The 25,790-nt window shown below is 42.9% G+C and overlaps 1 protein-coding gene across 8 annotated transcripts in view; it reads left to right on the top strand.

The window, feature by feature from the left end:
- CEP170 (centrosomal protein 170) overlaps positions 1-25,790 on the top strand; it is a 2,077,048-nt gene that overhangs the window by 817,367 nt on the left and 1,233,891 nt on the right. For 7 of the 8 annotated variants that reach the window (XM_044058266.1, XM_044058311.1, XM_044058301.1 and 4 more), the window contains exon 7: positions 12,764-12,820. The exons of the other annotated variant lie outside the window; for it this stretch is intronic. In XM_044058266.1, the coding sequence (XP_043914201.1) occupies positions 12,764-12,820 (57 nt within the window). The remainder of the gene's footprint in view (positions 1-12,763; positions 12,821-25,790) is intronic. 8 annotated transcript variants of the gene reach the window in all.

The raw sequence follows: 25,790 nt of genomic DNA, 5'->3' as shown, positions 1-25,790 counted from the left end.
ACCAGGCTTGCTTCTTCGGAGTCGTCCCAGAGATGTAGGGACAAAAGGGAGAAAGAGAGGCGCCATAAAGAGAGAGACAGGCCCAGGAAAAGGTCTCCGGACAGGGAGTCTTTTTCCAGTCCCTCCGCTAAGATATCTAGGTCTCGTTCTCCTCGGCTCCGCTCTCCCCGTTTATCGCCGGAGCCGACTGAGTCATCGGAACTGAGGCACTACCCTCTGATCCGACCCAGACCCGAGTCGGTCGCTTCCTCTAGATAGACTCTGAGTGTATCCGAACTTGATATGGACAGGCTGATGAGGATGTTCATCCAGAACCAGATTCAGATGGGGGTCTTACCAGGACCCCCTCCCATCGGTGAGGGTTCTTCTTCTGCTACTAGGTTCCAACCTATTTCTCCTTCCCCAATCCGACCCGATGCTTCGGGGTTTTCGGGTCCGAGACCTTTCGGAGCTGTGTGGTCAGCGCCGATGGTTTTCGTTTCCTCTGCGCCGGCCGTCACCGTGAGTTCCTCGGATCCGATCTTGGATCCAGGGGCTCTCGGAGCAGTGTTCGGGGAGTCGGACCTGAGAGTCGGGATCTCGTTCTCTCTGATCCCACCCACGGCGCCCGGATTACCCCACAGTCTGCTCCGGTTCCAGCTTCGGTGCCGGGGAGAGCCTCTTCCTTACGTTCCACAGAGGCGTGCTCTCCATCAGCATTCGGGGCAGTTGAAAGGGTCCTCTCCCAGGGGTTGAGACCACAGCTCACATCCTCTGATCCGGCCCAGACCCCCCTGAGTTTGGATTCTGCTCCATTGCCCTGTCTCAGGGACAGCCCATGCAAAGGCAGCCCCAGGTCGTTCCCCTCAGGGAACCCCCGGAGGCTTACGAATCCTCTGCAGAGAGTCACACTGGAGAGGAACTTCGTAAGCGCAGGTGCAAGAGGAGGCACTTGGACTCCCCTGAGTCCTTTACCACTGATACGGACTTGGATGAAGGAGAGGGTTCCCCCAGATCACGTCCCGAGGACGTCTCGTTTGGAGACATTATGGAGATCCTCTGCCAAAGAGGACATTGGTCAGCTCCCAAACCCTCTGCGGATGAGTCCGTATTCCTGGATGCCTTTGACGTGGGCCCATCTACTTCCTGGGTCTCCCCACCAGCTGACCCTTTGGTGGACCTCATCACCACTAGGGCATGGAAGGATCCTGACACCGCAGAGCCTATCCCCAAAAGGCCAGACAAAATTCTTTCCCCACCATCGGACAGGCAGGCATGGTCCAAGGGAGTCCCGGTAAATGCTTTGGTGGTCGCAGCTGCCACAAGGAAGGAACTAGCACAGGAGAGTTCCTCGGTTCATCCACCGGACAAGGAGTCCAGGTGGATGGATCATTTTGGGAAGCGCATGTACTCGTCAGCGACATTTTCTATTCGTGCGTTGAATTACTTGGCACATGTCATTCGACTGCAGCGAGACCTTATATCGGAGCTGAGTCGCCCCCAGAATCTCTGTCACAGCAGGACAAGCAGTCCTTTACTGCCAAGATGACTACACTGAAATCAGTGACTAATACTTCTATGCGTCTTCTCTCTCATGCCATGGAGGGTGCCGCTAGAGTTGCAGGTACAGGCATTGCATTGAGGCGACACGCCTGGATCAGGCTGTGTCAATTTGCAGACCCCTTTAAGGCATCTTTCATCAATGCCCCATTCGATGGCTCTTCCCTCTTTGGGAAGACCGTACGTGACACACTAACCCAGTGTGAGAAGGAAGGAAAGACGTCGGCCATCGGAATCCGCTTTTCTAACTCCCAGAGGTCCTATTCCAGGAACCAAAAGGGGAAAAAGAAGATGTGGTTTTGGAAATCACAGTCCTTTCGTGACACTCAGGAATATTCGTCCCCCAGAGGCCAAGCAGGACAAGACCGCCGCCCCAGGGGCAGAGGGGGTCCCAGAAACTTCGGGTCTAGGTAACCTTTTTCCGACAGACCCGCTCAACAACCCTGAGGGGTTGCCCGGCTGATCTACTCTGGAGACAGTCGGGGGAAGATTTTCCTTATATCCAGTGGCATGGGAGTCCATTACTGCAGACCACTGGGTGTTAAACATCATATCCAGAGGATATTCTATCCGCTTCATTTCACATCCCATATCTCCAGCTCGCCTCCCAGATGTCCAACCCGCTCACAGGGAGGCTGCAGCTTTAGAGGTTTCGAAGCTGTTACAAAAACGAGCCATCGAGCCGGTCCCCCCAGATCTATCCAGATCAGGCATCTACTCCAGGTTCTTTTTAGTGCCAAAGAAGACGGGGGACCTCAGGCCCATTCTGGTCCTGTCTATCCTCAACCTGTCAGTAGAGAAACGAAAATTCCGGATGGTCACTCTACAGTCCATTCTACCGTTTCTGAGAGAATGCGACTGGATGTGCTCGTTAGACCTCCAGGACGCTTACTATCACATCAAGGTCCACAGGAGCTCCAGGAGGTTTCTCCGCTTCCGGCTAGGGGCCAGTCATTTTCAATTCAGAGCCCTACCCTTTGGTTTCACCACAGCCCCCAGAGTGTTCACCAAGGTTATGGTGGTCGTAGCGGCTCACCTGAGACTTCAGGGCATTCGGGTATTCCCCTACCTAGATGACTGGCTCTTCGCTGCATCCACCAAGCGTCTGCTGTATCGTACCCTCCACTACTTCCTTGGTCTGGCTCACAAGTTAGGCATCTCGATCAACCCCAACAAGCCCCACCTGACTCCGGTTCAGATCATAGACTTCATCGGGACTCGGTTGGATTCGATTCAATCAAAGATTTTTATCACTCCGGAAAGGATAGCGAATCACAGACTCCATGTTTCCGTGATCTTGGATCATGCGGTCGTCACAGCATTCGATGTTCTCAGGGCCCTGGGTTCCATGGCAGCAACAATCTCTATACTCCCTCTTGCATGTCTTCACATGAGGGTCCTTCAGTGGAATCTGGCAGTCCAGTGGTCCTGGCTAGACATTCCAATGAGTTTCCACATCCGTATCAGTTGGGCATGCAGAGGGGCACTTCTGTGGTGGCATCACTCTGCGGACATATTTGCGGGGTGCAGCTTTCTAGCCCCTCAGGCTCAAGCCACGGTGACCACGGATGCTTCCCAGTTTGGGTGGGGGGGCACTTCCTGGGAAGAACGGTCCAAGGCACATGGTCCCCTCCAGAGACCAAGCTACACATCAATGTCCTGGAAATGAGGGCAGTTTTGTTAGCATTGAGAGCCTTCCACCCAGTCCTACCTCCGAGGACGATAGCCATTCAGTCAGACAACATGTCTGTAGCCTGGTATATAAACAGGGAGGGACCCGATCCTACCCCCTTTGTCACGAGGCCATGAGAGTTTGGGAGTGGGCCATATCCACCAGCCGGTGTCTCGTAGCAACGCATATCCTGGGATGCTCCAACATTCTGGCGGACAGTCTCAGCAGGACTATCTTGCTTCCCTATGAGTGGTCCCTGAAACAATCAGTGGCGGAGAAGATCTTCCGTGTTTGGGGTCAACCTTGCTGCAATCTCTTCGCATCTCCTTCCAACGCGAAGTGCAGCAAATTCTTCGCTCTGATCCCCCCTCCGGGGGATGCCCCCAGGGATGCTCTGGTCCATGCTTGGCCTCCCGGGCTACTGTATGCTTATCCCCCATTACCTCTGATTCCGAAGTTCCTTCAGAGAGCTTGTCGGCTGCAGTGCATAGTCATTCTCATAGCTCCCTTCTGGCCACATCAAGTGTGGTTTCCCTTCCTATGGTCTCACCTGTTGGCTCCTCCATGGGCTCTAGATCCATGTCCAGATCTAATTTCTCACCCATCGGGCTTGCCCCTGCCCAACCTGGACCGTCTCAAGCTGACGGCTTGGCTGTTCCAGTTCCCATGATCATCAGGACTCCTGGACTTTCATCTCCTGTTAAGAATATTCTGGTAGCTTCTCTTAAGGCCTCCACTAGGAAACTGTACAATAGCAAGTGGAAACGTTTTTGCGTTTGGGCCTCTCAGCGCAGTCAGAACCCGTTTACAGCCCCTGTTCCGGTCATACTGGATTTTTTGGCAGATCTTTTTCGGTCAGGCTCGAGTGCTTCCATCATCAAAGTTCAACTGGCTGCCATCTCCAATTTTCATGTGGGTGAAAATAAGGTTGCTCTGGCTTCGGCCAAACTCTGTAAAGCCTTCCTGAAGGGCACCTTTCTATTGCGACCTCCAGTTAAAGAAACAGTGCCCCCCCTGGGATTTGACTTTAGTCCTTCAGGCCATGACCTTCTCCCCCTTTCGAGCCAGCCAGTTCAGTTCTGATGAAGTTCTTGTCATGGAAAACAGCATTCTTGGACACCATCACTTAGGCAAAGAGAGTTTCTGAGTTGCAGGCATTATCTTCCTTGCCCCCCTATTTGTTTTTTCACAAGGATAGGGTTTTGTTGCGCATGAACCCTTCTTTTCTTCCCAAAGTGTCTTCAGCAGCCAATATTAATCAATCCATAAATTTGCCAGTCTTCTTCCCAAATTTCCAGAATAGGGGTGAACGTAAGCTTGATTTGTTGGACGTCCATAGACAGCTTTGTTTTTACCTCCAGAGGACTAAACCCTTCCAAAAGTTGGATCAGTTGTTTGTCTCCTTTTCTATTTTTGGGCAAAGCAATTTTGAAAGTGTCCTTAGCAAGGTGGGATCACCCTGTGTATTGCGCAGGTCTATAAGGACAAAGGGTTATCTCCTCCTGGTGTATTAAGGCTCATTCCACTAGAGCTATGGCCACTTCTGCAGCTTTCTGGTCGAGAGTTCCATTAGATGATATTTGTGCAGCAGCTACTTGGGCAAATTCGCACACATTCATCTCTCATTACAAATTGGATCTTATTTCTAGAGGGAGAGCATCCTTTGGCTCTGCGGTGCTCTGAAATATCCTTCCATAAGGGCCTCCCAGGAATTCTAGTAGCTGGGGACTCTGTCCCATATGTGCAGAATGAATGAAGTCAACTACTTCAGATAAAGAAGTTATGTTCTTACCATAATGTTCCATCTGAGTAGTAGACTTCATTCTTCTGCACTTTCCCTCCCTCCGTCCCCCCTCACTCTTCAGGGTTTCTTGTTTAGGGTTTTTGGTTACGTCGCTTTTTAGTGACAGCAAACTCGATCTGGGGCTAGATAGGAGGAAGTGAGGTAATATAGGTAGGGGAGGAGCTTGGAGCTCAGAGCTGATGCTTGAAAAGTTTTTGCCGGCTCGGATCCGAATCGGATCCATACCCCATATGTGCAGAAGAATGAAGTCTACTACTCAGATGGAACGTTATCGTAAGAACATAACTTCTTTTTTAGTATTGAAATGGGCTTGTACGAAGCTGGATCTGATGGATCCTTACCCTCTTTAGATATTAATGTTACCACTGCTTTTTTCCAGGATGGTGGTACTTGTCCTCCTCTTAAAATGCTGGTAAACAAAATGTTCCATATCTTTATCAGTTTTTTTCCACCTAGCTTCCAAACTTCCACAGAAATATCATCTATTCCTAGGGACATTCTGTAGATTGGTTGTACATCACATTTTTTATCGTATCTCCTCCTATCCTGTTAGTAATTGAGCCTCATCTACCTGTAACCTTGGCATATTTAATAATTCTATAAACATTTCTATTTGTATCTTTTCTTGATTTTCATATTTCTCTACTTTAGAGAGACTCTCATAGAATTTCCGAAATATTTCTCATACCTGTACTGGATCTCTTGCTCCCTTCTTTGTTATAAGCTCCCTAAGTTTAGTGACACGCCTTTCTACTTTCTGTTGCCTGAGTCATTGTGCTAAAAGTTTTTCTGCTCAAGTGTTCTCAAAAAACAGTTGCTTAACAGCAATCTTTCTAAGATTAATCATATTATTGAGGTAATCCCTTATTTTCTGCCTAGCATTCTACAGTTGATTCTCTTCTTGTTCGGTAAGATTTCCCCTGTTCTGAAATGCTTCAACATTTGTCAGTCCCTCTGCGTAATTCTTGTTTCTTCTTAACCGTAGCTCCCTTTCTTTTATTTCCTACCTTTTTTTAAACTTCACCTTAATTTTATCCCACTCCCTAGCCATATTTTCAGAAGAAATTTCTATCCTCTCTAACAACTCCTGAATAATCTCCACTACCCCATTCCTTAAATTCCTCTCTTTCCAACATATAGGTGGGAAAGTGCCAGTGTCTCATTTTTATTTCATAACCTTGTGTTTTTATTTTAGCTATTATTGGCACATTTACTGAAATAGTAAGTGGGTGGGTATTAAGACCTTCAATTAAATGCACATGTTCTTGTGAAATCTAAACTTGCCTAGCCCAGTTTTTATATCTTGGGGAATAATATGTAAATTCACTCTGAACTTCTGTTACTGAATTCACATCTTCCATGCCTCACAAGTTGTCTCTTTGAGATTGCTGAACAGTACAGCGCTCCCTCCCTATTAGGTCCCTCTACAGTGTCTCTTGGTAGTATATTTTTTTAAACACTTTTTGTTAAAATATTGCTTAAGACGTAGGCAAATCTACATTAACATAAAACAAACCATATTAACATTTTTCCATATACATACATTATATATCTTATATCTTTTCTTTCTTTATAAATATCTTCAGTCCAACATTCTATACATTTCTCAATTCCTGCCTTCCCTTAAACATCATGTCCCTTGCTTAACGTTGTTCTGCATGTATTGTTCCCACAAGCTCTTTTTATTTATGTGTAATTTGCTCCTTTTCTTGTCTAAAGATTCCTCTTCCAGTTTGTTTATCTCTTTGTAATATTCAGTACTTCAAATTTAGTTGGTTTGGAGTTTGATTTCCATTTTCTAAAAATTGCCTTTTTGGCAGCCAACAGAATTAAGCTTAAGGCCTTACAATATCTGGGCAATTCAGATCCTGTGTCCCATCTCAAAAGAATAACTTTTAATTACAAACATTTGCTCACCCAATATTTTTTGACAAGAGTACTCTGCAGGGAACTTTTAAAATCTGCCAACTCATTACACTCCAAAACCAGGTGTCCCCAGTTACCTCTTTCCTCCCCATCACAACTCCAGCATTTATAAACCTGAGGAAAAACTTATTTGAAGTATGCTTGGGGTATAAAAATATCTGTACAAACACTTCCAAGCAGAAATCCTAAACCTTCTGGATTTTGTTGTGTACTTGGGAGCCATATATATGTCCTCCCATTGTTCCCTTCTAAATTTCTTTTGCAGTCTCTCTTCCAAGTCTTTTCTAATCTACTCAGATAGATTCTTATAGTTTGTGTGCAACACTTTATATGCGCTACTAATTATCCCTTTTGAAAACCTCTACCAGATCAGGTCTTTCACTTGGGATTCCTCAATCCCTTTCTCTTTGCCTGTACTGTGATATTAATCCCTGGTAGGGAAGGTAGACTCTAGCCTGCAATCCAGGCATCTTCTTGACCTCATCCCACTATATTACTTCCCCCCTCTAGTTGTTTGCTCCAAATACCTTGTTTCCTTTGCCAGTTTTCTCCAGCAAGTTCCAGCCTCCTTTTCATATTTTCTGTACCCCTACATACAGTCATTCTAATTGGCAAAATATGCGTTCACCATTCTCATGTTGGCTTATTTCTAAGAATACTTTCTGCTACTTTATGAATATAATGTTGTGTATGTTTTTTATTATTCTCCTTTAGGATTTGCATCCAAATCTGGACTTTCTCCCTGCTTCATCATCATCTCTTTCCACTTTGAATTGAAACCTTATGACTGTGTTATGTATGTGAGCCTTAATTGTACAACTGTTAAAAAATCCCCTCAAAAATCATGTAATCGTAAACTACCTTGCCCTTTTGGAAGGATCAGCTTATCCATCTTAACTCTTGCCTATTCCTGTCTCAGATCAAATCTTCAACTCGTTATTAATTACTATTCATAACTTCTCCTCTGGTTAATAACATTATGCCTTAACTGTATATACAACTAAAGGGACTAAAACATTTTCACTGCTTGTATTTTACTATCATATCCATAAACAAGAGCGTTCGGTTTCTCAGTTTTTGTATTATATTTTATTTAGTTTATTCCCACATATCCTTAGCTGCCATAACAGTCTTTTTAATCCATGCTGCTAAATATTTTATCTCATTGTGTCCCCATAAATATGAGTATTACTGAGCCAATTTATGAGTGGATGTATAATTTGCAATTGTATTCTTTGTTTTATCTTTAATTTTATATCCTGAAAAGATGTGAACCTGTCTCAAAATGTTTCACAGCACTGATGTCCTTTTCTAGATTTATCAGGTCCAAAATAATATCATCAGCAAGTAAAGTCAGCTGCTCTTGATTACCATACCAACTATATCCTTAAATTTCTGAGTCCCTTATTTTCTTTGTCAATAGCTATAAATATAAAGCAAATAACAAAGGGAGAAGAGGACATCCCTGCCTAGTTTCTCTTTTATTTATTTATTTATTTATTTTATTTTATTTTATTTTACATTTGTTAACCGGGCTGGTCTAACTGGATACATATCCGTTTTCAGTAGAGGCCCGAGGAGAAAAGCTCCAATACACAATAGAAGTACATATTTAAATTGCAGGATTCAAAGTATTGTTACAACAAGAGAATACAGCTTACATATGCAGGAATGAAATTTTACATAGATGTTATATAAGACTAAAGGACAGACAGGAAATTATACACAGAACATTGATTTCGTTAAAGATACTGAAAAATGGACTGAAATCAGAGATTTTCCTTATTACTAAAAGGAAAGAGAAATTTTAGAGATCTGCAATTAGGGAAATGGGCTAGGGAAGTGGACCTAGAAGTAATGAGATATGTAGTTAGTCAGGTTCTCGACATGGGCATGTCCATTGTGTGGAGAGATATTCTTTAAGGTTAGCTTTGAAATGATAGAGCGAAGAAGTAAGTCTAAGGTTGTTTGGCAGGGAGTTCCACTGCTTGCCAATGGAATTTGCATAAAGGGCATCCCCACCTGAGTTTTTTGCTTTAATGGTTAGGATCTGTATGCTGTTTGATGATCGGAGACTGTTGAGGTTAGTATATGGAGTTAGAATTTTGCAGAGTGAGGGAGTTCTATCAGGATGGTTGATTATTTTATAGGCTTCGGCGAGTTGGCTAAGTTTGAGGAGATTTGGCAGTTCCAACCAGCCAAGTCTTCGCAGATTAAGGCAATGATGGGTTCGATAAGGGGAACCTGTAATAAATCTGGCAATGTGGTTATAGGCAAGAGAGAGCATGTTAAGTTCACGTTTATTGAGAAAAGAGAGGATCGGGGAAGCATAGAGGAGGGAAGAGAGGAGATGGGTGCGAGCGATAGTTAATTTGGTAGTGGGAGTTAGGAAGTTTTTAATTCTGTACATAGATCCTATTTTTTTGTTAACAGACTTTACTGTTTGGGTAATGTGTATGTCAAATTTGAGCTTATGATCAATAGTGACACCTAGCAGTTTGGTACTGGTGACAGGGGTTATGAGGGTCCCATTAGTGGATTTAATATGAAAGGTTGTGTTGTTAGTGTTTGGGAGTTCTTTACCTAGAGGTGAGAAGACAATGGGGAAGAAAAGTAATAGTTTGGTTTTAGCTGGGTTAAGTAGAAGTTTTAAGTCAGTGAACCATTTTTCAACTAGTGCAAAACAATGTTGTGTGGTCATTTGGAGATTCGAGAGGGAGACGTCGGAGCAGATTAAGGTGGAGTCGTCGGCGTATTGTATGCAGGTGGATTTAGGGATGATTGATTGAAGGTCATTTATGAAGATGGAAAACAGAAGTGGGCCCAGTATTGAGCCCTGAGGAACGCCTATGGTATTCGGGAGCAGTCCCGATATTCTGTTTTGCCATAGGACAGCTTGTTGCCTACCAGTGAGGTAGGAATTGAACCAGTTTAGTGCTGGAGTGTCCAGACTTAGGGTTTCAAGGATGTTGAGAAGGAATTGATGATTGACCATATCGAATGCTTTTGATAGGTCCAGAAAGAGGGCAGATGATATGAGTTTGTTATTGATTGAGTCAATAAAGGAAAGGAGGGCAGTAGTTGTACTATGGTGCGGACGAAAACCATGCTGGGCATTGGACAAGAGATTATTAGAGGTCAGATAGTGAAGAAGTTGTTTGTGGATGCATCTTTCCATGATTTTCGCTATGGGGGACAGGATGGCTATTGGTCTATAATTTGACATTTCCAGGGAGGTACCTCCTTTGTGAAGTGGAATGATATAGGAAGTCTTCCAGATTGAGGGAATGTTCATCTCAGTTATAGATCTGTTTATTAGGATTGATATGGGGTAGGCTATTTCATCAGATGCAATTTGTAAGAATTCATGGGAAGGTGGTCAGCTGCTAGGGTAGTCGGTTTGAGTTTTTTTAGGAGGGAGCGTACATAGGAGGAAGAGACTGGCTTTAAATTAAAGGGGGTAGGGTTGTCACGTCGCAGTTTAGCAGCAGGTGGGGAAGTGGAGGTAAGGTGACTGGCTAAGGTTTGGATAGTCTCAGTGAAGAAGGAGTTAAAGGTGTTGGCTACTTCTTCTTGGCCTTTCTCTAAGAGTTTCTCAGGGGTTGGGGTGGAAGTTTTGCCTGTGTGCAGAAGGTTGTTAAAACCTGCCCAGAATTTCTTTGGGTTGTTCTGGTGTTTTGCTGGAGGCTGCAGAAGTATTGTTTTTGTCTTGGGTTATGGCAGTTTTCGTGGCATTTCTTAGTTGTTGAAATTTACAACGGTCTTGGGGGGTTTTTGTGGCTCTCCATTTTTCCCAGGCTTGGTCGTGAAGTTTGATTTTGGATTTAGTATCAGTAGTGAGCCAAGGTGCTATGCGAGTTTTGGTTCTAATTTGTCTATGTGGAGCATGTGAGTCAAGTATCTTAAGGAACGTGTCATTGAAGTGGGACACACTCTCTTCTAGTGGAAGAGTCTTTAATATGGTCCAGTTGCAGAATTTCAGGTCAGCAAGAAATAATTGAGGGACAAATTTTTTTGTTTCTGATTAATCTATATAGGGGTGTTAGAAGTTGGGCATTTATGTTTAATGATACAAGTTATTAGGTGATCGCTGAGGTCACACGGAAGGGTGCCAGTGGTGTAGTTATTAGACTCTCTATTAGTAAGGATCCAGTCAATTATACTTTCTTTTGAAGTGAGTTGCCTATTCTGGTTGGGGATAGGATATTTTGGGAGAAACCATATAGGTTAATAGGTTGTGGAGTTATATGGGTAGAATAGAGAGACCAGTCAATGTTGACGTCTCCAAGAACTATGGTTTCTTGTGGGTAGTTGATGGCTAGCCAGCTCAGCGATTGCTCCAGGTTTTCTGTGTTCTTCCCTGGCGGGATATAGGTTACAATAAGGTTGATGCGTTTTTGAGTGTTTAGGCAGATCTGTAGGGCTATAATTTCTAGGTTTGAGATCATAGGAGGTTGTACTTGGTTCTTAAGGATGTTTAGTTTATACACGGCTTATTAGATAGGATCCTTCCCACTTTAATTCTGGCCACAGATCCTTCATATGTCCTTTTAATTAACCTTATTATTGTGTCTAGGAATGCAAATGCTTCCATTGCCATACTCATAAAATCCCAGCTTACTCTGTCGAATGCTTTCTCTGCATTAAAACCCACCAGCAACAGTGGTATTTTCTTGCATTCTGCGTCCCTCTGGGTCATCATTGTTCTATTATTGTTGTCAAGTATTTGCCTTCTCTCGACAAAGCCACAGAGTATGTTGGTGGTATTGTCCTTTTTTGCTGGTCCTTGAATCCCCTCCCCCCACAGTTACTCATGGCCTTCTTTGGATGGGCTCTGCTTTAGGGAGTTTCTTTGAGTGTTGAAGATTTTCATATCTTCTCCTCCTCCCTGCTTGGGTTGGGGTATAGAGCCATCATACCCTTCCATTCACACCCTTAGATTTAGATCTTGAAGATATGTACTGGTTTCCAGCTAATTTGAATTACTTATTTTGGGAGCATCCCATGACTGACTCATATATGGTTTTGGTGAGTTATCTAGGGTGCTGGAAACCAGTCTGTTTCCCCACTCCTTCCTGAAAAAGAAGTCCGGAATTTGGGAGGTGGAGGCAAGAATGCATACATCAGTCTGCACTGGGGCTTAACAATGTGGTGAAGCCATTTGACATCTGTACAGTAGCTACTGAAGCACTTAAGTGCTGATGGTGTGCCAAATGGAAATCTCAGAAATATTTTATTGTAAGTCAGTGTAGGTTAGCAAAGAAGCAGGTTATAGAGTTAAAGTGTAAGGGGTAAATAACTAACCTGCTTCAGCACAAAGAAAATATGAGTTTCTGAATTCATGTTTGTTCAACAAGATTCTGAGCTTTGGCTGGGTATGAGCTGCTATAACCTTTTTTTCTATTTCTTCTTTCTTCTTCTTAGTAATCTGAGTTAGAAAAGCTGATGGATACTTTGCTTAAGTGATGGAGTACATTGCCTACAGCGAAGGATGTGATGACAATTGTATGAGCATAAAATAATTGATATCTGTGAGAACAGGATGAGATGTGATTGCATGTGAAGACATGCAAAACACATCTTGGGACATTGTTTTGGCAGGACTATACAATTTGTAGGATTTTTCACTGAGAATTCTTTCCTGGAACTAAGGTAGCTTACTAATGTAGTATGCAACTGCTTATCTTGCTGCACTGGCTCAGTGCTAAAGCTGTTTGAACCTCTTAACTTCCCGCTTTACTGTCATTCAGTCTAACAGTCTTCTCATAGTTGATTTAAAAAGTACACAAGTTTGAATTTTTCTTATCACACTTAATTTGCAGAAATCCCTGGTTTACATCAAGCACCGGAAAATACTTTGCTGCAGCATAGCATAACAGGTACCACTTATTTGATTATACAAAGCAGATGTTGTTCTTTTTTTAAAAGCTTTAAGATCTTATGAATCAGTACATGTATGCATTCTGTTTGATTTCACAGCAGTAACAGTGATATTAACCTTTTCCTTTGGATTAATCTGTTTCGTAGTTACACTTGTGTGTTTCACATGGTTTCTCCTTCTTGAGTCTACTCCTGAAAACTGTTGGAACTTTTCTTGGATCATGAACTTCAGGAGCTGTATGAATATGATAAACTAATGGTAAACTTTTAGAAACTTCTGTGTACAGGTGTTTCTGTAGTTGCATGAATTTTTGGCACTTTAAATCATTTTAAGTTACCAAAAAACATAAATTATGCAGAGTTATATAACCAGTTTTTGTTTGGAGTTGTCATCTTTAAAATATTTTGAGTTTTTTTGCTTGTACTTTGGTGCTTTCTGCACCCAAGTTGTGGCTAAAAAGGATCCGAGGACCAGCCCACCCACCCACTCAACAAATAAACAGATTAAACCAATAAATAAATCATTCTGTTTAAGCAGATCATCAGTTTTCTCTGAAGACTTTCTGATCTACAAGATAACTTGTACATTCAAACTTTGAATTGTTTTCACCATGCTTTAACTCTGATGTTAGGAATGGCCCAAATTCAAAGATGCATCTGTTGTATTAACTCTCTGTAACTGAATCTTAGTTTCTTTTTTCCAATATTCAGACATAAACCATTCTTAATGTAGTAGTTTTCCATGAAGGCTCAAGTAAGTAAGCAAGCAGTTTAGACACGAGTGGCTTCACTTTACTCTGCCTTCAACTTATAATTTTTCGGTGTTTCAGCAGCCATTATCTTACAATCTGCACTAGTGTCCTTCTTGAACACTGTGCTTTGATTATTCATTTTAATCTTTGCTTAACTGTTTTCCAGTGTGTTGTTTAGCCACACCTTTACTGTATTTTTATTTTGCCCAGTTTAGTCTGTACACAATGTCCTTCAAGAATGCAACTGCAGTCATAACAGGTGGGTTGTCCTGCCTCGGGCAGCCCTCGGTTGGCCGGATTCCAAAGTCTGGGTCCGGCGTCGGCTGGTGTCGCCTCCTCTCCGACGTCAAAGCGGCTGGAGTATAAAGGCATCGGCCGACGCCATCTTCTTCAGTCTTTCTTGCCGCGCGGTGCCCAAAGCAGAAGCAGTTCGCAAGTGCCGGTCGGTCAGCTCCTGTGTTTTCAGTACCGAAGTCATATAAAAGCTAAGTACCCCGTTGGGGAACATTTTTTCTTGCCTCAGCCGATGTCAGAACAAATTGAGAAAGTTAATAATTGTTTGTCTTGTGGTAAACAAATACCTCATAAGGACTTCCATTCTTACTGCCTTCCTTGCCTGGGCCCAGACCACGACGTCTCGGCCTGTGCTTGCTTTAATAAGCGCACTCTCAGGCGCCGGGCAGAATTCGCCGAAGACTTTTTCGGTGAATCTTTTGCGTATATTATGCCGTCGGATCAACCAACAACTCAACCTACCAAAAAACGAAAGGACCGGGACCGACATCCTCGGCCCGCGTCCACCACCGATGCAACTCCTAAACCCTCCGCTAGTGCTTCGGTCCCTTCGGAAGCAGTAATTCAACCGCTCCAGGCTGACGACACAGCGTTAACATGTCCTTCAGTCTCGGAGACCTCTCCGGTGCCGGTTGTCGATTTTCCTCCGGATACCGAAGTTCTGGATCTACCCGACACCATTCCCGTAGACAAGGTTACACCTGCACATGGGGCTGCAAGGCCTCCTGTATCCATGTCCATCAAGGCCTCTGCACGTGCTAAGGCCGCCAGCCAGGCCAAGGCCCATCCTAAACCTGCTGCTCAGGCCCCTTCATCTGATAAACAGATCATGTCTCTTGCTGCAGATCTTATTTCTCTTATCAGGGGGTCTCAGCCTCACCCAGACAGAGGTTCTCAGCCACCTGCAGAGAAAAGGCCCAGAACTGAGCAGGCTGACAACCTCTCTTCAGATGAAGCCTCTGGGGATTCTGAACATTCAGATACCCAAGAAGAATCCTTCCAGGCCTATGAGGACTCTGATGCTGAGGAATCAATTCCCTCTGCCTCCCCTCCAGAGGATTTCTCATTTGGTGAAGTCCTGCACTCTATGAGGGAACATTTTCAATGGCAGGGTCAGGAATTCTCTGATTCCAGGAAAAGGCTACGTACCTTCCTCAAGCTTCCCCTGCACAGACCTTTAGCTATTCCTCCAGTTATGGATGTTTTGGATGATGTTTTCTCTGACTCTAGTGCTAACCCTGATTCTCTCCCCCCTGCTCCTGTCAAGCCAGACAGATATTATAGGGTCCCTGACACTCACAGACATCTCTTTAAGGCCCACTCTGTGGATCTAGAAACTATTTCACAGGGCCCCAAAGGAGTGGCTACTTCCACTGCCAAGAATCCACTGCCAGCGGATAGGGAAGCTAGGTCCCTGGAGAGATGGGGTAAAAAAGTTTATACCTTTACCACCTTAGCCATGAGGTCACTTAACTGCTTTTTTCATATGTTTCAGTACCAGGATTTTTTACTGGATGATTTACAGAAAAAGCTAGCCTCTCCTGAGCCTATTGATAGAAAAGCATTGCAGGATCATATACATAACACTCAGCAGGTTAACAATCATTTTCTTCAGTGTGGTTATGATGCATTGGAGGCGTCATGTAGGGCAGCTATGACTGGGGCTGTGATACGTAGACATGCTTGGTTAAAAGATCAGCCATTGCCAGACCATGTTAAAGTAAAGTTACTTGATGCACCTAAGGAAAAACAGAAGCTTTTTGGTGCTAATGCACAAGATGTGTTGAAATCCATTGAGGAAAAGGCTAAGTCAGTACAGACAGTCAAGGATTTCCCCCAGGTTCAGCCACCCAGGTTCAGCAGAAACTGGCCTTCAAAGAATTTGTCCTTCCCAGACTCTGACAAGTTTCAAAGGGGAAAAAACAGGCGTGCCCGAGGTAGATGGCAATACCGAGGATCCTACAGGGGCCGCCAATGGCAACCTCCAAATCAAAGAAGTGGCGCAGGCAGCCCAGCTGCACCACAAGGACAATCACAATGACTTGACTTTAATACCGCCTACAAAGGCTCAAAGAGAAGTACCTTTGGGCGGAAAATTATCCTTATTCTCAAAAAACTGGCATATCTTAACCAAGGACAACTGGATTCTGGATTTAATAGACAGGGGTTACAGATTCCACTTCCATACTTTACCAATAAGACAAGGCATGCCAAACCTGCCACATCATCAAAGGGCAGAGGCACTCACTCAAATTTCAAAGCTGTTAAGTATAAAAGCAATAGAAAGGGTTCCTCCTCAGGAACAAGGCCAGGGATTTTATTCAAGACTGTTCCTTGTTCCAAGAAAAGAAAACAAATGGAGGCCTATACTGGTCTTGTCTACTCTAAATACTTTTCTCATTGTGCCAAAGTTCAAAATGCTGACGTTGCAGCAACTCCTTCCCATGCTGGGCAAGGGGTCTTGGCTGGTCACTCTGGACCTCAAGGAGGCATACCTGCATGTCCCAATCAGACAAAGCTGCAGAAGATACCTCAGATTTCTTGCAGGGACAGAGCATTATCAATTCTCAGCATTGTCGTTTGGCTTATCTACTTCACCCAGAGTGTTCACGAAATGCCTGGCATCAGTAGTGGCACACTGCAGACTCCAGGGGATTCAAATATACCCCTACCTGGACGACTGCCTCATACAAGCAGACAACAAACAAACCTTAATAGCAAACTTGGACTATGTCATTCAACTACTGCAGGCCTTGGGATACACAGTCAACATTCAGAAATCAAGACTACTGCCATCCCAACAGATTATTTTCCTAGGAGCCAAACTGGACACAGAAACTCAAATGGCCTACCTCACAGAGGAAAAACAACAGCAGTTACCAGAGTACTTCAAAGGCCTAGCAAAGCTCTCCCAGCTGACTGCAAGGAAAATCCTGCAGGCCCTGGGGTTCATGGCATCTTGCATTCTTCTGATACCTTTGGCAAGACTTCATATGAGAAAGCTGCAGTGGTACTTAAAAAGCTTATGGTCCCAACACAGCCAAAGCCTAGAGGACGTAAAACCACTTATTCCATGTCTGCAAAAAGAATTTTTGTGGTGGGCTCAAGCAAGTCAGTTAAACAAAGGCATGTCCTTCAACAGACCTCAAGCAGGTCAAATGATTACAACAGACGCCTCAGATCATGGATGGGGGGCGCACATGGAGGGCAGATGCATTCAAGGTCTATGGACACCAAGGGAAAGACATCTGCACATAAACCAAAAAGAGATGTTGGCAGTGATACATGCAATCGAGACTGTCGAAAAATCACTACAACAAGGACATTTGCTAATAAGGACAGACAACACCACTGTCATGTGGTATATAAACAAGCAGGGAGGCACTCATTCTTATCCCCTCTGCAGACTAACAATGATTCTCTGGGAAAAATCCCTGAGTCTGAAGATACATTTACAATCCCAGTTTGCGCCAGGCAAGGACAATGTACTGGCAGACAAGCTGAGCAGAAATTTCTTGGATCCACACGAATGGATGCTGCATCCTCACATTTTCTCACAAATAACAAACATGGGGAAGACCGGATGTAGATCTCTTTGCTTCTCACATGAATCATCACCTGGAAAAGTTCTGCACAAGGACCCACCATCCTCTAGCCTGGAAAACGGATGCTCTCTCCTTCAGCTGGAATTCCCTAAAAATTTATGCATTCCCTCCTCTACCTCTGCTGACCAAGGTGATACTGAAGATCAAAGCAGAACAACCAACAGGCATTCTGATAGCTCCAGACTGGCCAAGGCAACACTGGTACCCATTGCTGTTGAGCATAACTCGGACCAAACCATGGCCTCTGCCCCTATGGCCCCTGCTTCTAACCCAACACAATTACAGGACTGTCCATCAAAACCTGAAAGCATTGCATCTGACAGCCTGGAGGTTACCATGACTCCTTCCGCTATCTCTCTTCCCAAAAAAGTTCAAGAGATCTTACTGGAAGCACGCAGACCTTCCACCAGAAAAACCTATTCAGCCAAGTGGAAGAGATTCAGCATCTGGAATGCCAACAGGGGTCAGGATACAACATTACTGAGTATACCTCAGATATTGGAATACTTGGCAGAAATGTTTCATACTGGACTCTCATATTCTTCTATAAAGATTCACGCCTCAGCAATCTCAGCAAAATACAATTGTGATCCACCAGTGTTTTCACATCCTTTGCTAAGACAGTTCCTAAGAGGGATAAAGAATATCAAACCTCCCAGAAAACAACCAGTACCTGCATGGGACCTCAATTTTGTTTTGGAAAAATTAACTCTTCCTCCTTTTGAGCCAGCAGCAACTTCAGGAATGCAATTTCTATCATGGAAAACGTTTTTTCTATTGGCAGTCACATCTGCAAGAAGAGTCTCGGAGATACAGGCACTCATGGCAGTACCTCCCTTCCTCATTTTTCATCAGGACAGAGTTTCTCTAAGAACCAATCCTACATTCATGCCAAAAGTAATTTCCAGGGTATCTCTAAATCAAGCTATTCACCAGCCTACTTTCTTCCCCAATCCGCAAAACAGGGGGGAAAAACTGCTGCATACTTTGGACATACACAGGCAACTACGTTACTACTTGGACAGAACTAAGGCCACCAGAAAGTCTGACCAACTGTTTGTAGCCTATGCTGCTGGAGTACAAGGAAAAGCAATCTCCAAACAAACAATTTCAAAATGGATTGGACACTGCATCAGATTCTGCTATTCTTTCCATGGAAAAGATGTGCCAGCCAATATTAGGCCACATTCCACCAGAGCTATAGCCACATCCACAGCTTTCCTAAGAGGAGTGGCTGCAAAGGACATTCTAGAGGCTGCTACATGGAGCTCCGTGCATACATTTACCAAGCACTACAACCTGCCCTTATACTCCAGATCCCGAGCAGGCTTTGCTTCGGCAGTCCTGCAGGGCATTTTAGCTACACCATCCCTTTCTTAGTTCCATCCACCCCCAGCTTGGCTATGGTATTCAACCCACATGTTATGACTGCAGTTGCATTCTTGAAGGACATAGTACAGTTTTGTACCTACCATAAATGTAGATGTCTGATAGATATGCAACTGCAGTCGGATTTTCCCACCCTCCTACCCCTCTGCAACCTTCTTTATGGGTCCACTACCCCTTCCTATTAGCTGGGGGTATCTCCTATGGTGTATCTGTTTATTACTGTTGTGCATGTCTGGAATTGTTTATCCATTCACCAAATTTAGCCTTCCTAGGAGGGCACCTGGCATCTGGGGCAAGAAACACTGAAGAAGATGGCGTCGGCCGATGCCTTTATACTCCAGCCACTCTGACGTCGGAGAGGAGGCGACACCAGCCGACGCCGGACTCAGACTTTGGAATCCGGCCGACCGAGGGCTGCCTGAGGCAGGGCAACCCACATGTTATGACTGCAGTTGCATATCTATCGGACATCTACATTTATGGTAGGTACAAAACTGTACTTTCTAAACACAACCTCTACCTGAAAACAACATTTTAGAACATGCAGTCTCTTTTATTGAGACTTTTATTGAGAGTTTGTCTTTTTCACGTTATGCATGGCAGCAAAATGTTTTTTTCCTCAGCGACATGATTATTCAATTTCAGGGTATTTATCATAGTTAATAGCCAAGCCTCATGCAGAGCTTAAAGATCATGTGCAAAGTTTTTTTTTTTAATTGTCATTTCTTTTTTTTTACAGTAATTATGGTTTCATTGTGAAAAATGAGCCTTTCGATTCCAGAATATGTATTTTTTATTTGAGTTTCTTCACTGGAAATCTGTTTATTTAAGTTTAATAAACCTATGTTAGCATGTACTGCATGCTGAGCAGCTGTCCAAGTATTTCATCATTTTGAGTCATGCAGTCTCCACATTCTGATGATTCTGTGGGGAGAATAAGCAGTTTGTACTGTGTAGGTGTGTTTTCTGTATTGTGCAGCAGATTTCAACAAATAAATTGACACAGACCACAATGCATTCAATGATGCAGTGAGGCACATCACTGAATGCATTTATATTTTTATAAAAACTGCAAAACAAAATAGAAGAGAATGAGATTCCTAATAAAGTGTATATTACTTGTCAGACAATGTAATAACACTGATATATTGCTTTAGTAAGCAGTTTCTGTCTTCTATGGGATGTCTGCTTTTAGGGAAAAAAACTTTTTGGAATGTGAATCACCTCAATTACAGACTACAGTGGAGAATGACTGTGTGTGACTGGATTAGTGCTGGAATGAAAAATGTTCACTGAACTTTTTATGCTTCTTAAGGTGGAAGTTCCACATGTATGTGGGACCAGATACTACAGGTAGTACTTCCTGAGAAGCTAGGCTGCCTGCACTACAGGGTTCACATACAGGAAGAACTGTAGTGCAGGTTCCTGGAGTTGGAAAGGGAGAGGGGGGACTGGGAACCATGCACATGTGCAGTCTGGTGGAATGCTAGCTGTTTTTACTCCGGACATAATAGAGGAAGTAATTGTACTACAAGCTACAGTCTAGAAATAGGGTAAATTATGTATGGCTTTGCTCCTGGTGTTCCTTTAACTGCCAGTCTCTAAAGGGATTATCTTTTACTGCTTTGTCTTTTACCCAAATAATGCGATTACTGCAAAACAAGATAAGAAAATTGTACGAGACAGTCAACACAACAGTAGAGTGTACTCCTTCCGTGCTGCTATTTTTGCATTGAATTTTTTATTAGTGATTTTCTTTCTAGGATGTTCGTGTTTGGCAGTGTTTTTTTTTTTTTAAATTTGATTGGCAGAGTTAGTGTGTGTGAGTGAATATGTGTATACATGGGCACTGGATTAAATGGACAGTATCACGACACCCAGTAGATCGACGTCATAATGTTGAAGTCATCAGTATTTTTTTTTTTCTGAAGTCACCTATATTGACACTTTCTGCACATGCTCAAGGGATTACTGCGGAGTGACCAAAAGCAGGTGGTTTTGCAGGGGAGAAGCCCCCAGCACCTCCCTGTTAATTATGTACACTAACTCTGAGATCACACAATCCCCAGGGAAACGAAATGTTCCCCTACTCAGGAATTGTCTGTTGACCACCTTTCTGTGTTGAACAAATGGTGCTGATCTGCTGAGTGTTAGGGCACTGTCCATTTGATTCAGTGCCCATCACCCATATCTCCCCCCCCCCCCCCCCCCACACACACACACACACATCTCATTTCACGATGAACATATTTTTATGTACATCCCATAAGCTTTAAAACATCAACTCCCTAGTCTGTCAGAAATACTAGTCTCCTCTGTCTCGGCCTCAGTTTAAAGGAAAACTTTTTACTTTATTTTATTGTATTTGTTAACTGGCATGGAACACAAGTCACAGTGAGACATTTTTAAATTCATTAGAGTGCAAAACTCAATACAGAAACAAAACTAACATTTACAGTTGGCGATATTTTCAACATTGAGCAGAAATAAACAACCAAAGGTAATGTAGGGGTAAAAATTTGGAAAAACAAATTCTTTAATACTGCTAATATTTATATCAGATGTAGAAATCAAGACAGTGAATGAGTAAGGCTATGCGGAACTAAGACTTTGCTTAGAAATAGACACAAAAAGTTGACTAAGTAAAGTGAAACTACAGACACTACAGCCCTAAAACTAAACATTAATCCCCCCAAAATAATTGCCTCACCCAAATCAAGCACACTTCTGACCTTAGATTAAGCAAAATTAATTAGTACAAGTGAAAAATAGAAATGGAACCATTCAGACAGAAAACAGTTGGCAAACTCATCAATCCCTTTTTTACCATTTTGACATGGGGTCTGGGTGTTTGTTTTGTGTCTTTCGGCTTTTCCCGGTCCGCTAATGATTGGCAGTTGATTTTTACGTATCGGCTTGCCGGGCCTGATGCACAACCTTCAATGAAGGTACGCCCATTCATGCATGTCTCCACGCAGAAGACGCTCTAGCTGAGAATCGAACCGGACAGCGTCTTACTGTGAGACGACAACGCTACCGCAGCAGTGGCAAAATGGACCTAATAAAAACATAAAAAAAAAAAAATCTCAAAACTGAAACAGAAAATAACCCATGGGGCATCCCATTAGTAAAACTCTAAAGTGAGTTTGCAAAGCTGTATTGATTCAATAATACAGCTTACACAAGTAACATAACTACCATATCCTGTTGAAATGCAAGTAGAACAGTAATTCACAATAAAGAAATAGCAAAACAATGAGGTAAGGACTCTTGATTGTGTAATACAAGAAATATTCTTACACTACAGGGTATGTCTTGGATGTTATAAGGAAACATTGGCCCATTATAACAATGAATAATGATCTTAAAAAGATAGTGAATGAATGACCTAACTTTATTTTTAAGAAAAAATTATCTTTAAAACAGATGCCTTGTGATCCAAAACAGTTTATTGATTGTAAAACTATTAGGAATAAAATGGGTTTATTTATTTTATTTATTTTACATTTGTTAACCGGGATGGTCCGACTGGATACATGTCCTTTTTCAGCGGAGGCCCGGGGAGAAAAGCTGCAACAGAGTTACATTGATAATTAGGTACAGTAAATGAGCTGAAAGAACTTAACAAAAACATAGGCTATTTACATACAAGTACAAGACTGCCATTACTATTTCTGAGATTACTACAAATGTAACATTAATAACATATTAGCAAGGATGGTAGGCAGTATAATGACATAGAGTTAGACAGGATACATATTTCTTTATCACAGTATACAAAGTACTTATCATCTTAGCTAGTTGTTTATGTTTTAGTTAATGGCACAGAGCTAGTCTGGGTTTGAGCAAGGATATAGCCAGTGTGACTTGAAGTGGAGTTTTAGACTATTTCTGAATTGACTTAGAGAAGTTGCAAGCGTGATGTTATTTGGGAGAGAGTTCCATATTTTACCAGTGGTGTTGGCAAATAGTGCGCCACCACCTAGGTTGAGAGATTTAGTTGTTTGGACAAGGAGTCTGTTTGCTGAGCGAAGGCAGCTTAGATTGGAGTAGGGAGTCATTAAGTTTTTTAGTGCTGGGGTATTCTCAGGTTGTTTAAGGATTTTGAAGGCCTCTATGAGTTGGGACTGGTGAAGAAGGTGTGGGAATTCTATCCATCCAAGCTTTTTCAGGTTAGTACAGTGGTGTGTTCTGTAGGGTAGGCCTGTAACGAACCTGGCAATGTGATTATAGCAGGATGAGAGCTTGGCCAGAGTAGATTTGTTAAGGTGAGTGAGGACAGGAGAGGCATATAGTAGGGTAGAGAGAAGGTGTGAACGGGCTGTGGCTGCCCTGGCATTCGGGGTAAGGAAGGCTTTAATTCTATATAGGGTCCCAAGTTTCTTGTTGACTGACTTAATGGCTTGGTTGATATGTATATCAGAGTTTATTGTCAATGTTTACTCCTAATAGCTTTGTATAGGTGTCTGGGGAGATGATGGTCCCATTATTGGATTTTATAGTGAAGTTTTCAGTCGGAGATCTATTGGTTGGGTAGAAGAGAAGTAACTTGGTTTTGTTTGGATTTAAGATCAGGAGATGGTTGGCAAGCCAGTTTTCGACTTTGGTGAAGCTATGTTGGGTGGTAGTTAGTAGATTTGCAAAAGAGGCATTGGAACATATTATAGTCGAGTCATCTGCATATTGAATGCAGGTGGCTTCAGGCATGACTGTTTGGATGTCGTTTATGAAGACTGAAAAGAGGAGAGGTCCTGATATGGAACCTTGAACTCCTATGGTATTTGGTAGTAGGCAGGAGAGCTTGTTTTGCCACATTACTGCTTGTTGTCTCCCAGTGAGGTAAGCTTGAAACCAGTCAAGGGCTGGAGTATCTAGATACAGGGTTTTTAAAGTATATAGAAGTAACTGATGGTTTACCATATCAAAGGCTTTCGATAGGTCCAGGAAGAGAGCGGAGGATATTTTTTTATTATTCCGGTTAAGATTAATGTTTTCAGTAAAAGAGAGGAGGGCAGTGGTTGTACTATGATGGAGTCTGAATCCATGTTGAGAGTCTGTGAGTAGTTTATTTTGGGTTAGATAGAGCATTAGTTGGTTGTGCATGCACTTTTCCATAATTTTGGCAAGTGGTGATAGTATGGCTATAGGTCTATAGTTGGATAGTTCTGTGGATGAACCTCCTTTGTGGAGTGGAATAACATAGGATATTTTCCAAATTGAGGGATTGAGGCCTGGTTATGGTTCTGTTAATTAGGATTGAGATAGGGTAGGCTACGACATCTGCAGCAATTTGCAGGTATTCAGCCAGCAGAAGATCGGCTGAAAGGGTGGTTGGCTTCAGTTTTTTCAAAAGGGATCTGATAAAGGATGTGGACACTGGCTGGAAGTTAAATGAGAGTGGTGAGTCGGGTATAGTGTTTATAGAAGTGTGGGGAGGAGAAAGTTGGTTAGCTAATGACTGGATGGTTTCTGTGAAGAAAGTATTGAATGAATTGGCTATATCTTCTTGGCTCTTGTCAGATAATGTTTCTGGGGTCGGAGTAGTGGATTTGCCTGGTTGGAGAAGTTTATTTATGCCTGCCCAGTACTTTTGAGGGTTATTCTGATGTTTATGTTGCAGATTGTAGAAGTAATATTTCTTATCTAGTATGATGGCTTTTTTAGTCTCATTTCTAAGTTGTTGGAATTTGATACGATCTAGGGGTAGTTTGGTAGTGCGCCATTTATCCCACATTTTGTCTCTAGTTGTTATTTTGGTTTTGGTGTCTGTTGTTAGCCAGGGTGCTAGTTGAGTTTTAATTCTTATTGAGCGTTTAGGGGCATGCGAGTCAAGTATAGTAAGGAATGAATTGTTAAATGATGACACTGCCTCATCAAGGGGAAGGAACTTTAGTTTTGTCCAGTTACATGATTTGAGTTCAAGTTGAAATTTAGTTGGGTCAAAGTTTTTCTTGGATCTGATAGACCTATAAATAGGTAAGCTTGTACAATTAATTTTGTCTTTCATGATGTATGTGAGCAGGTGATCACTAAGATCATTAGGGAGAGTTCCAGACATATAGTTCTGGGGATGACTGTTGGTGAGTATCCAGTCTAGTATACTCTCTTTTTGTTTATTGTTACCTGTATGTGTGGTAGATATTATCTGAGAGAATCCATGTAGGTTAACAGGGATGGGGTTGGACTGTGCTGTGCATTGGTTCCAGTCAATATTAACATCGCCCAGGACAATGGTTTCTTGTGGGTAGTTGTTGGCTATCCAATGTAGAATGACCTCTAGTGTTTCTACATTGTTCCCAGGGGGAATATAGGTGACAATTAGGTTAATGCCCTTATGATTATTTAGTAGACTTTTTAGAGCTAGTATTTCAGCGTTAGAGACCTGGGGTGGTTGTATAGGGTTAGTTATGATGTTAAGTGTGCTATTATATAAGACGGCTATTCCACCTCCTCTTTTCTTTACTCTATCTGCCCTAAGTATATTGTAACCAGGAGGCAGGATCTCATTGTCTTTGGTTGATGGCTGGAGCCATGTTTCAGATAGACACATTACGTTGGGGAGGTATGTGGCTAGTACAGCATGCAGGCTATGTATCTTATTGTTTAGGCTTCTAATGTTTAAGTGGCATATTAGGAGGGAGTTGACCAGTCGGTGGGAGAGTGGTGGGCTGGTAGGATTTTGAGTTAAGGTTGGGCCTGGATTAGGATGGATGTCCCCATCTTTGGTTATGTTTTTGTCTTAGATACACTAGTAGTCTAATAACTTTGAATAGTAGTTTTAGTTCGTATTTGGATTTTGGTGTTGACTGGAGTGGTTTTTTTAGAAGCAAGTGGTTGGAATTTATAATCTTTGGGGTAGTGTAGTAGTGGGCAAGTTCCGCAGTCAGTGGAGGTAGGGGGGTCTTGGTTTGGCATTTTGGATAAGAGAA

This window comes from Protopterus annectens, chromosome 1.part2 (genome assembly GCF_019279795.1).
Source record: "Protopterus annectens isolate FY-2018-M chromosome 1.part2, PAN1.0, whole genome shotgun sequence".
Taxonomy (NCBI): domain Eukaryota; kingdom Metazoa; phylum Chordata; order Ceratodontiformes; family Protopteridae; genus Protopterus; species Protopterus annectens.
The sequence above is the reverse complement of the archived record's forward strand: the minus strand, read 5'-3'. Positions and strand labels throughout refer to the sequence as shown.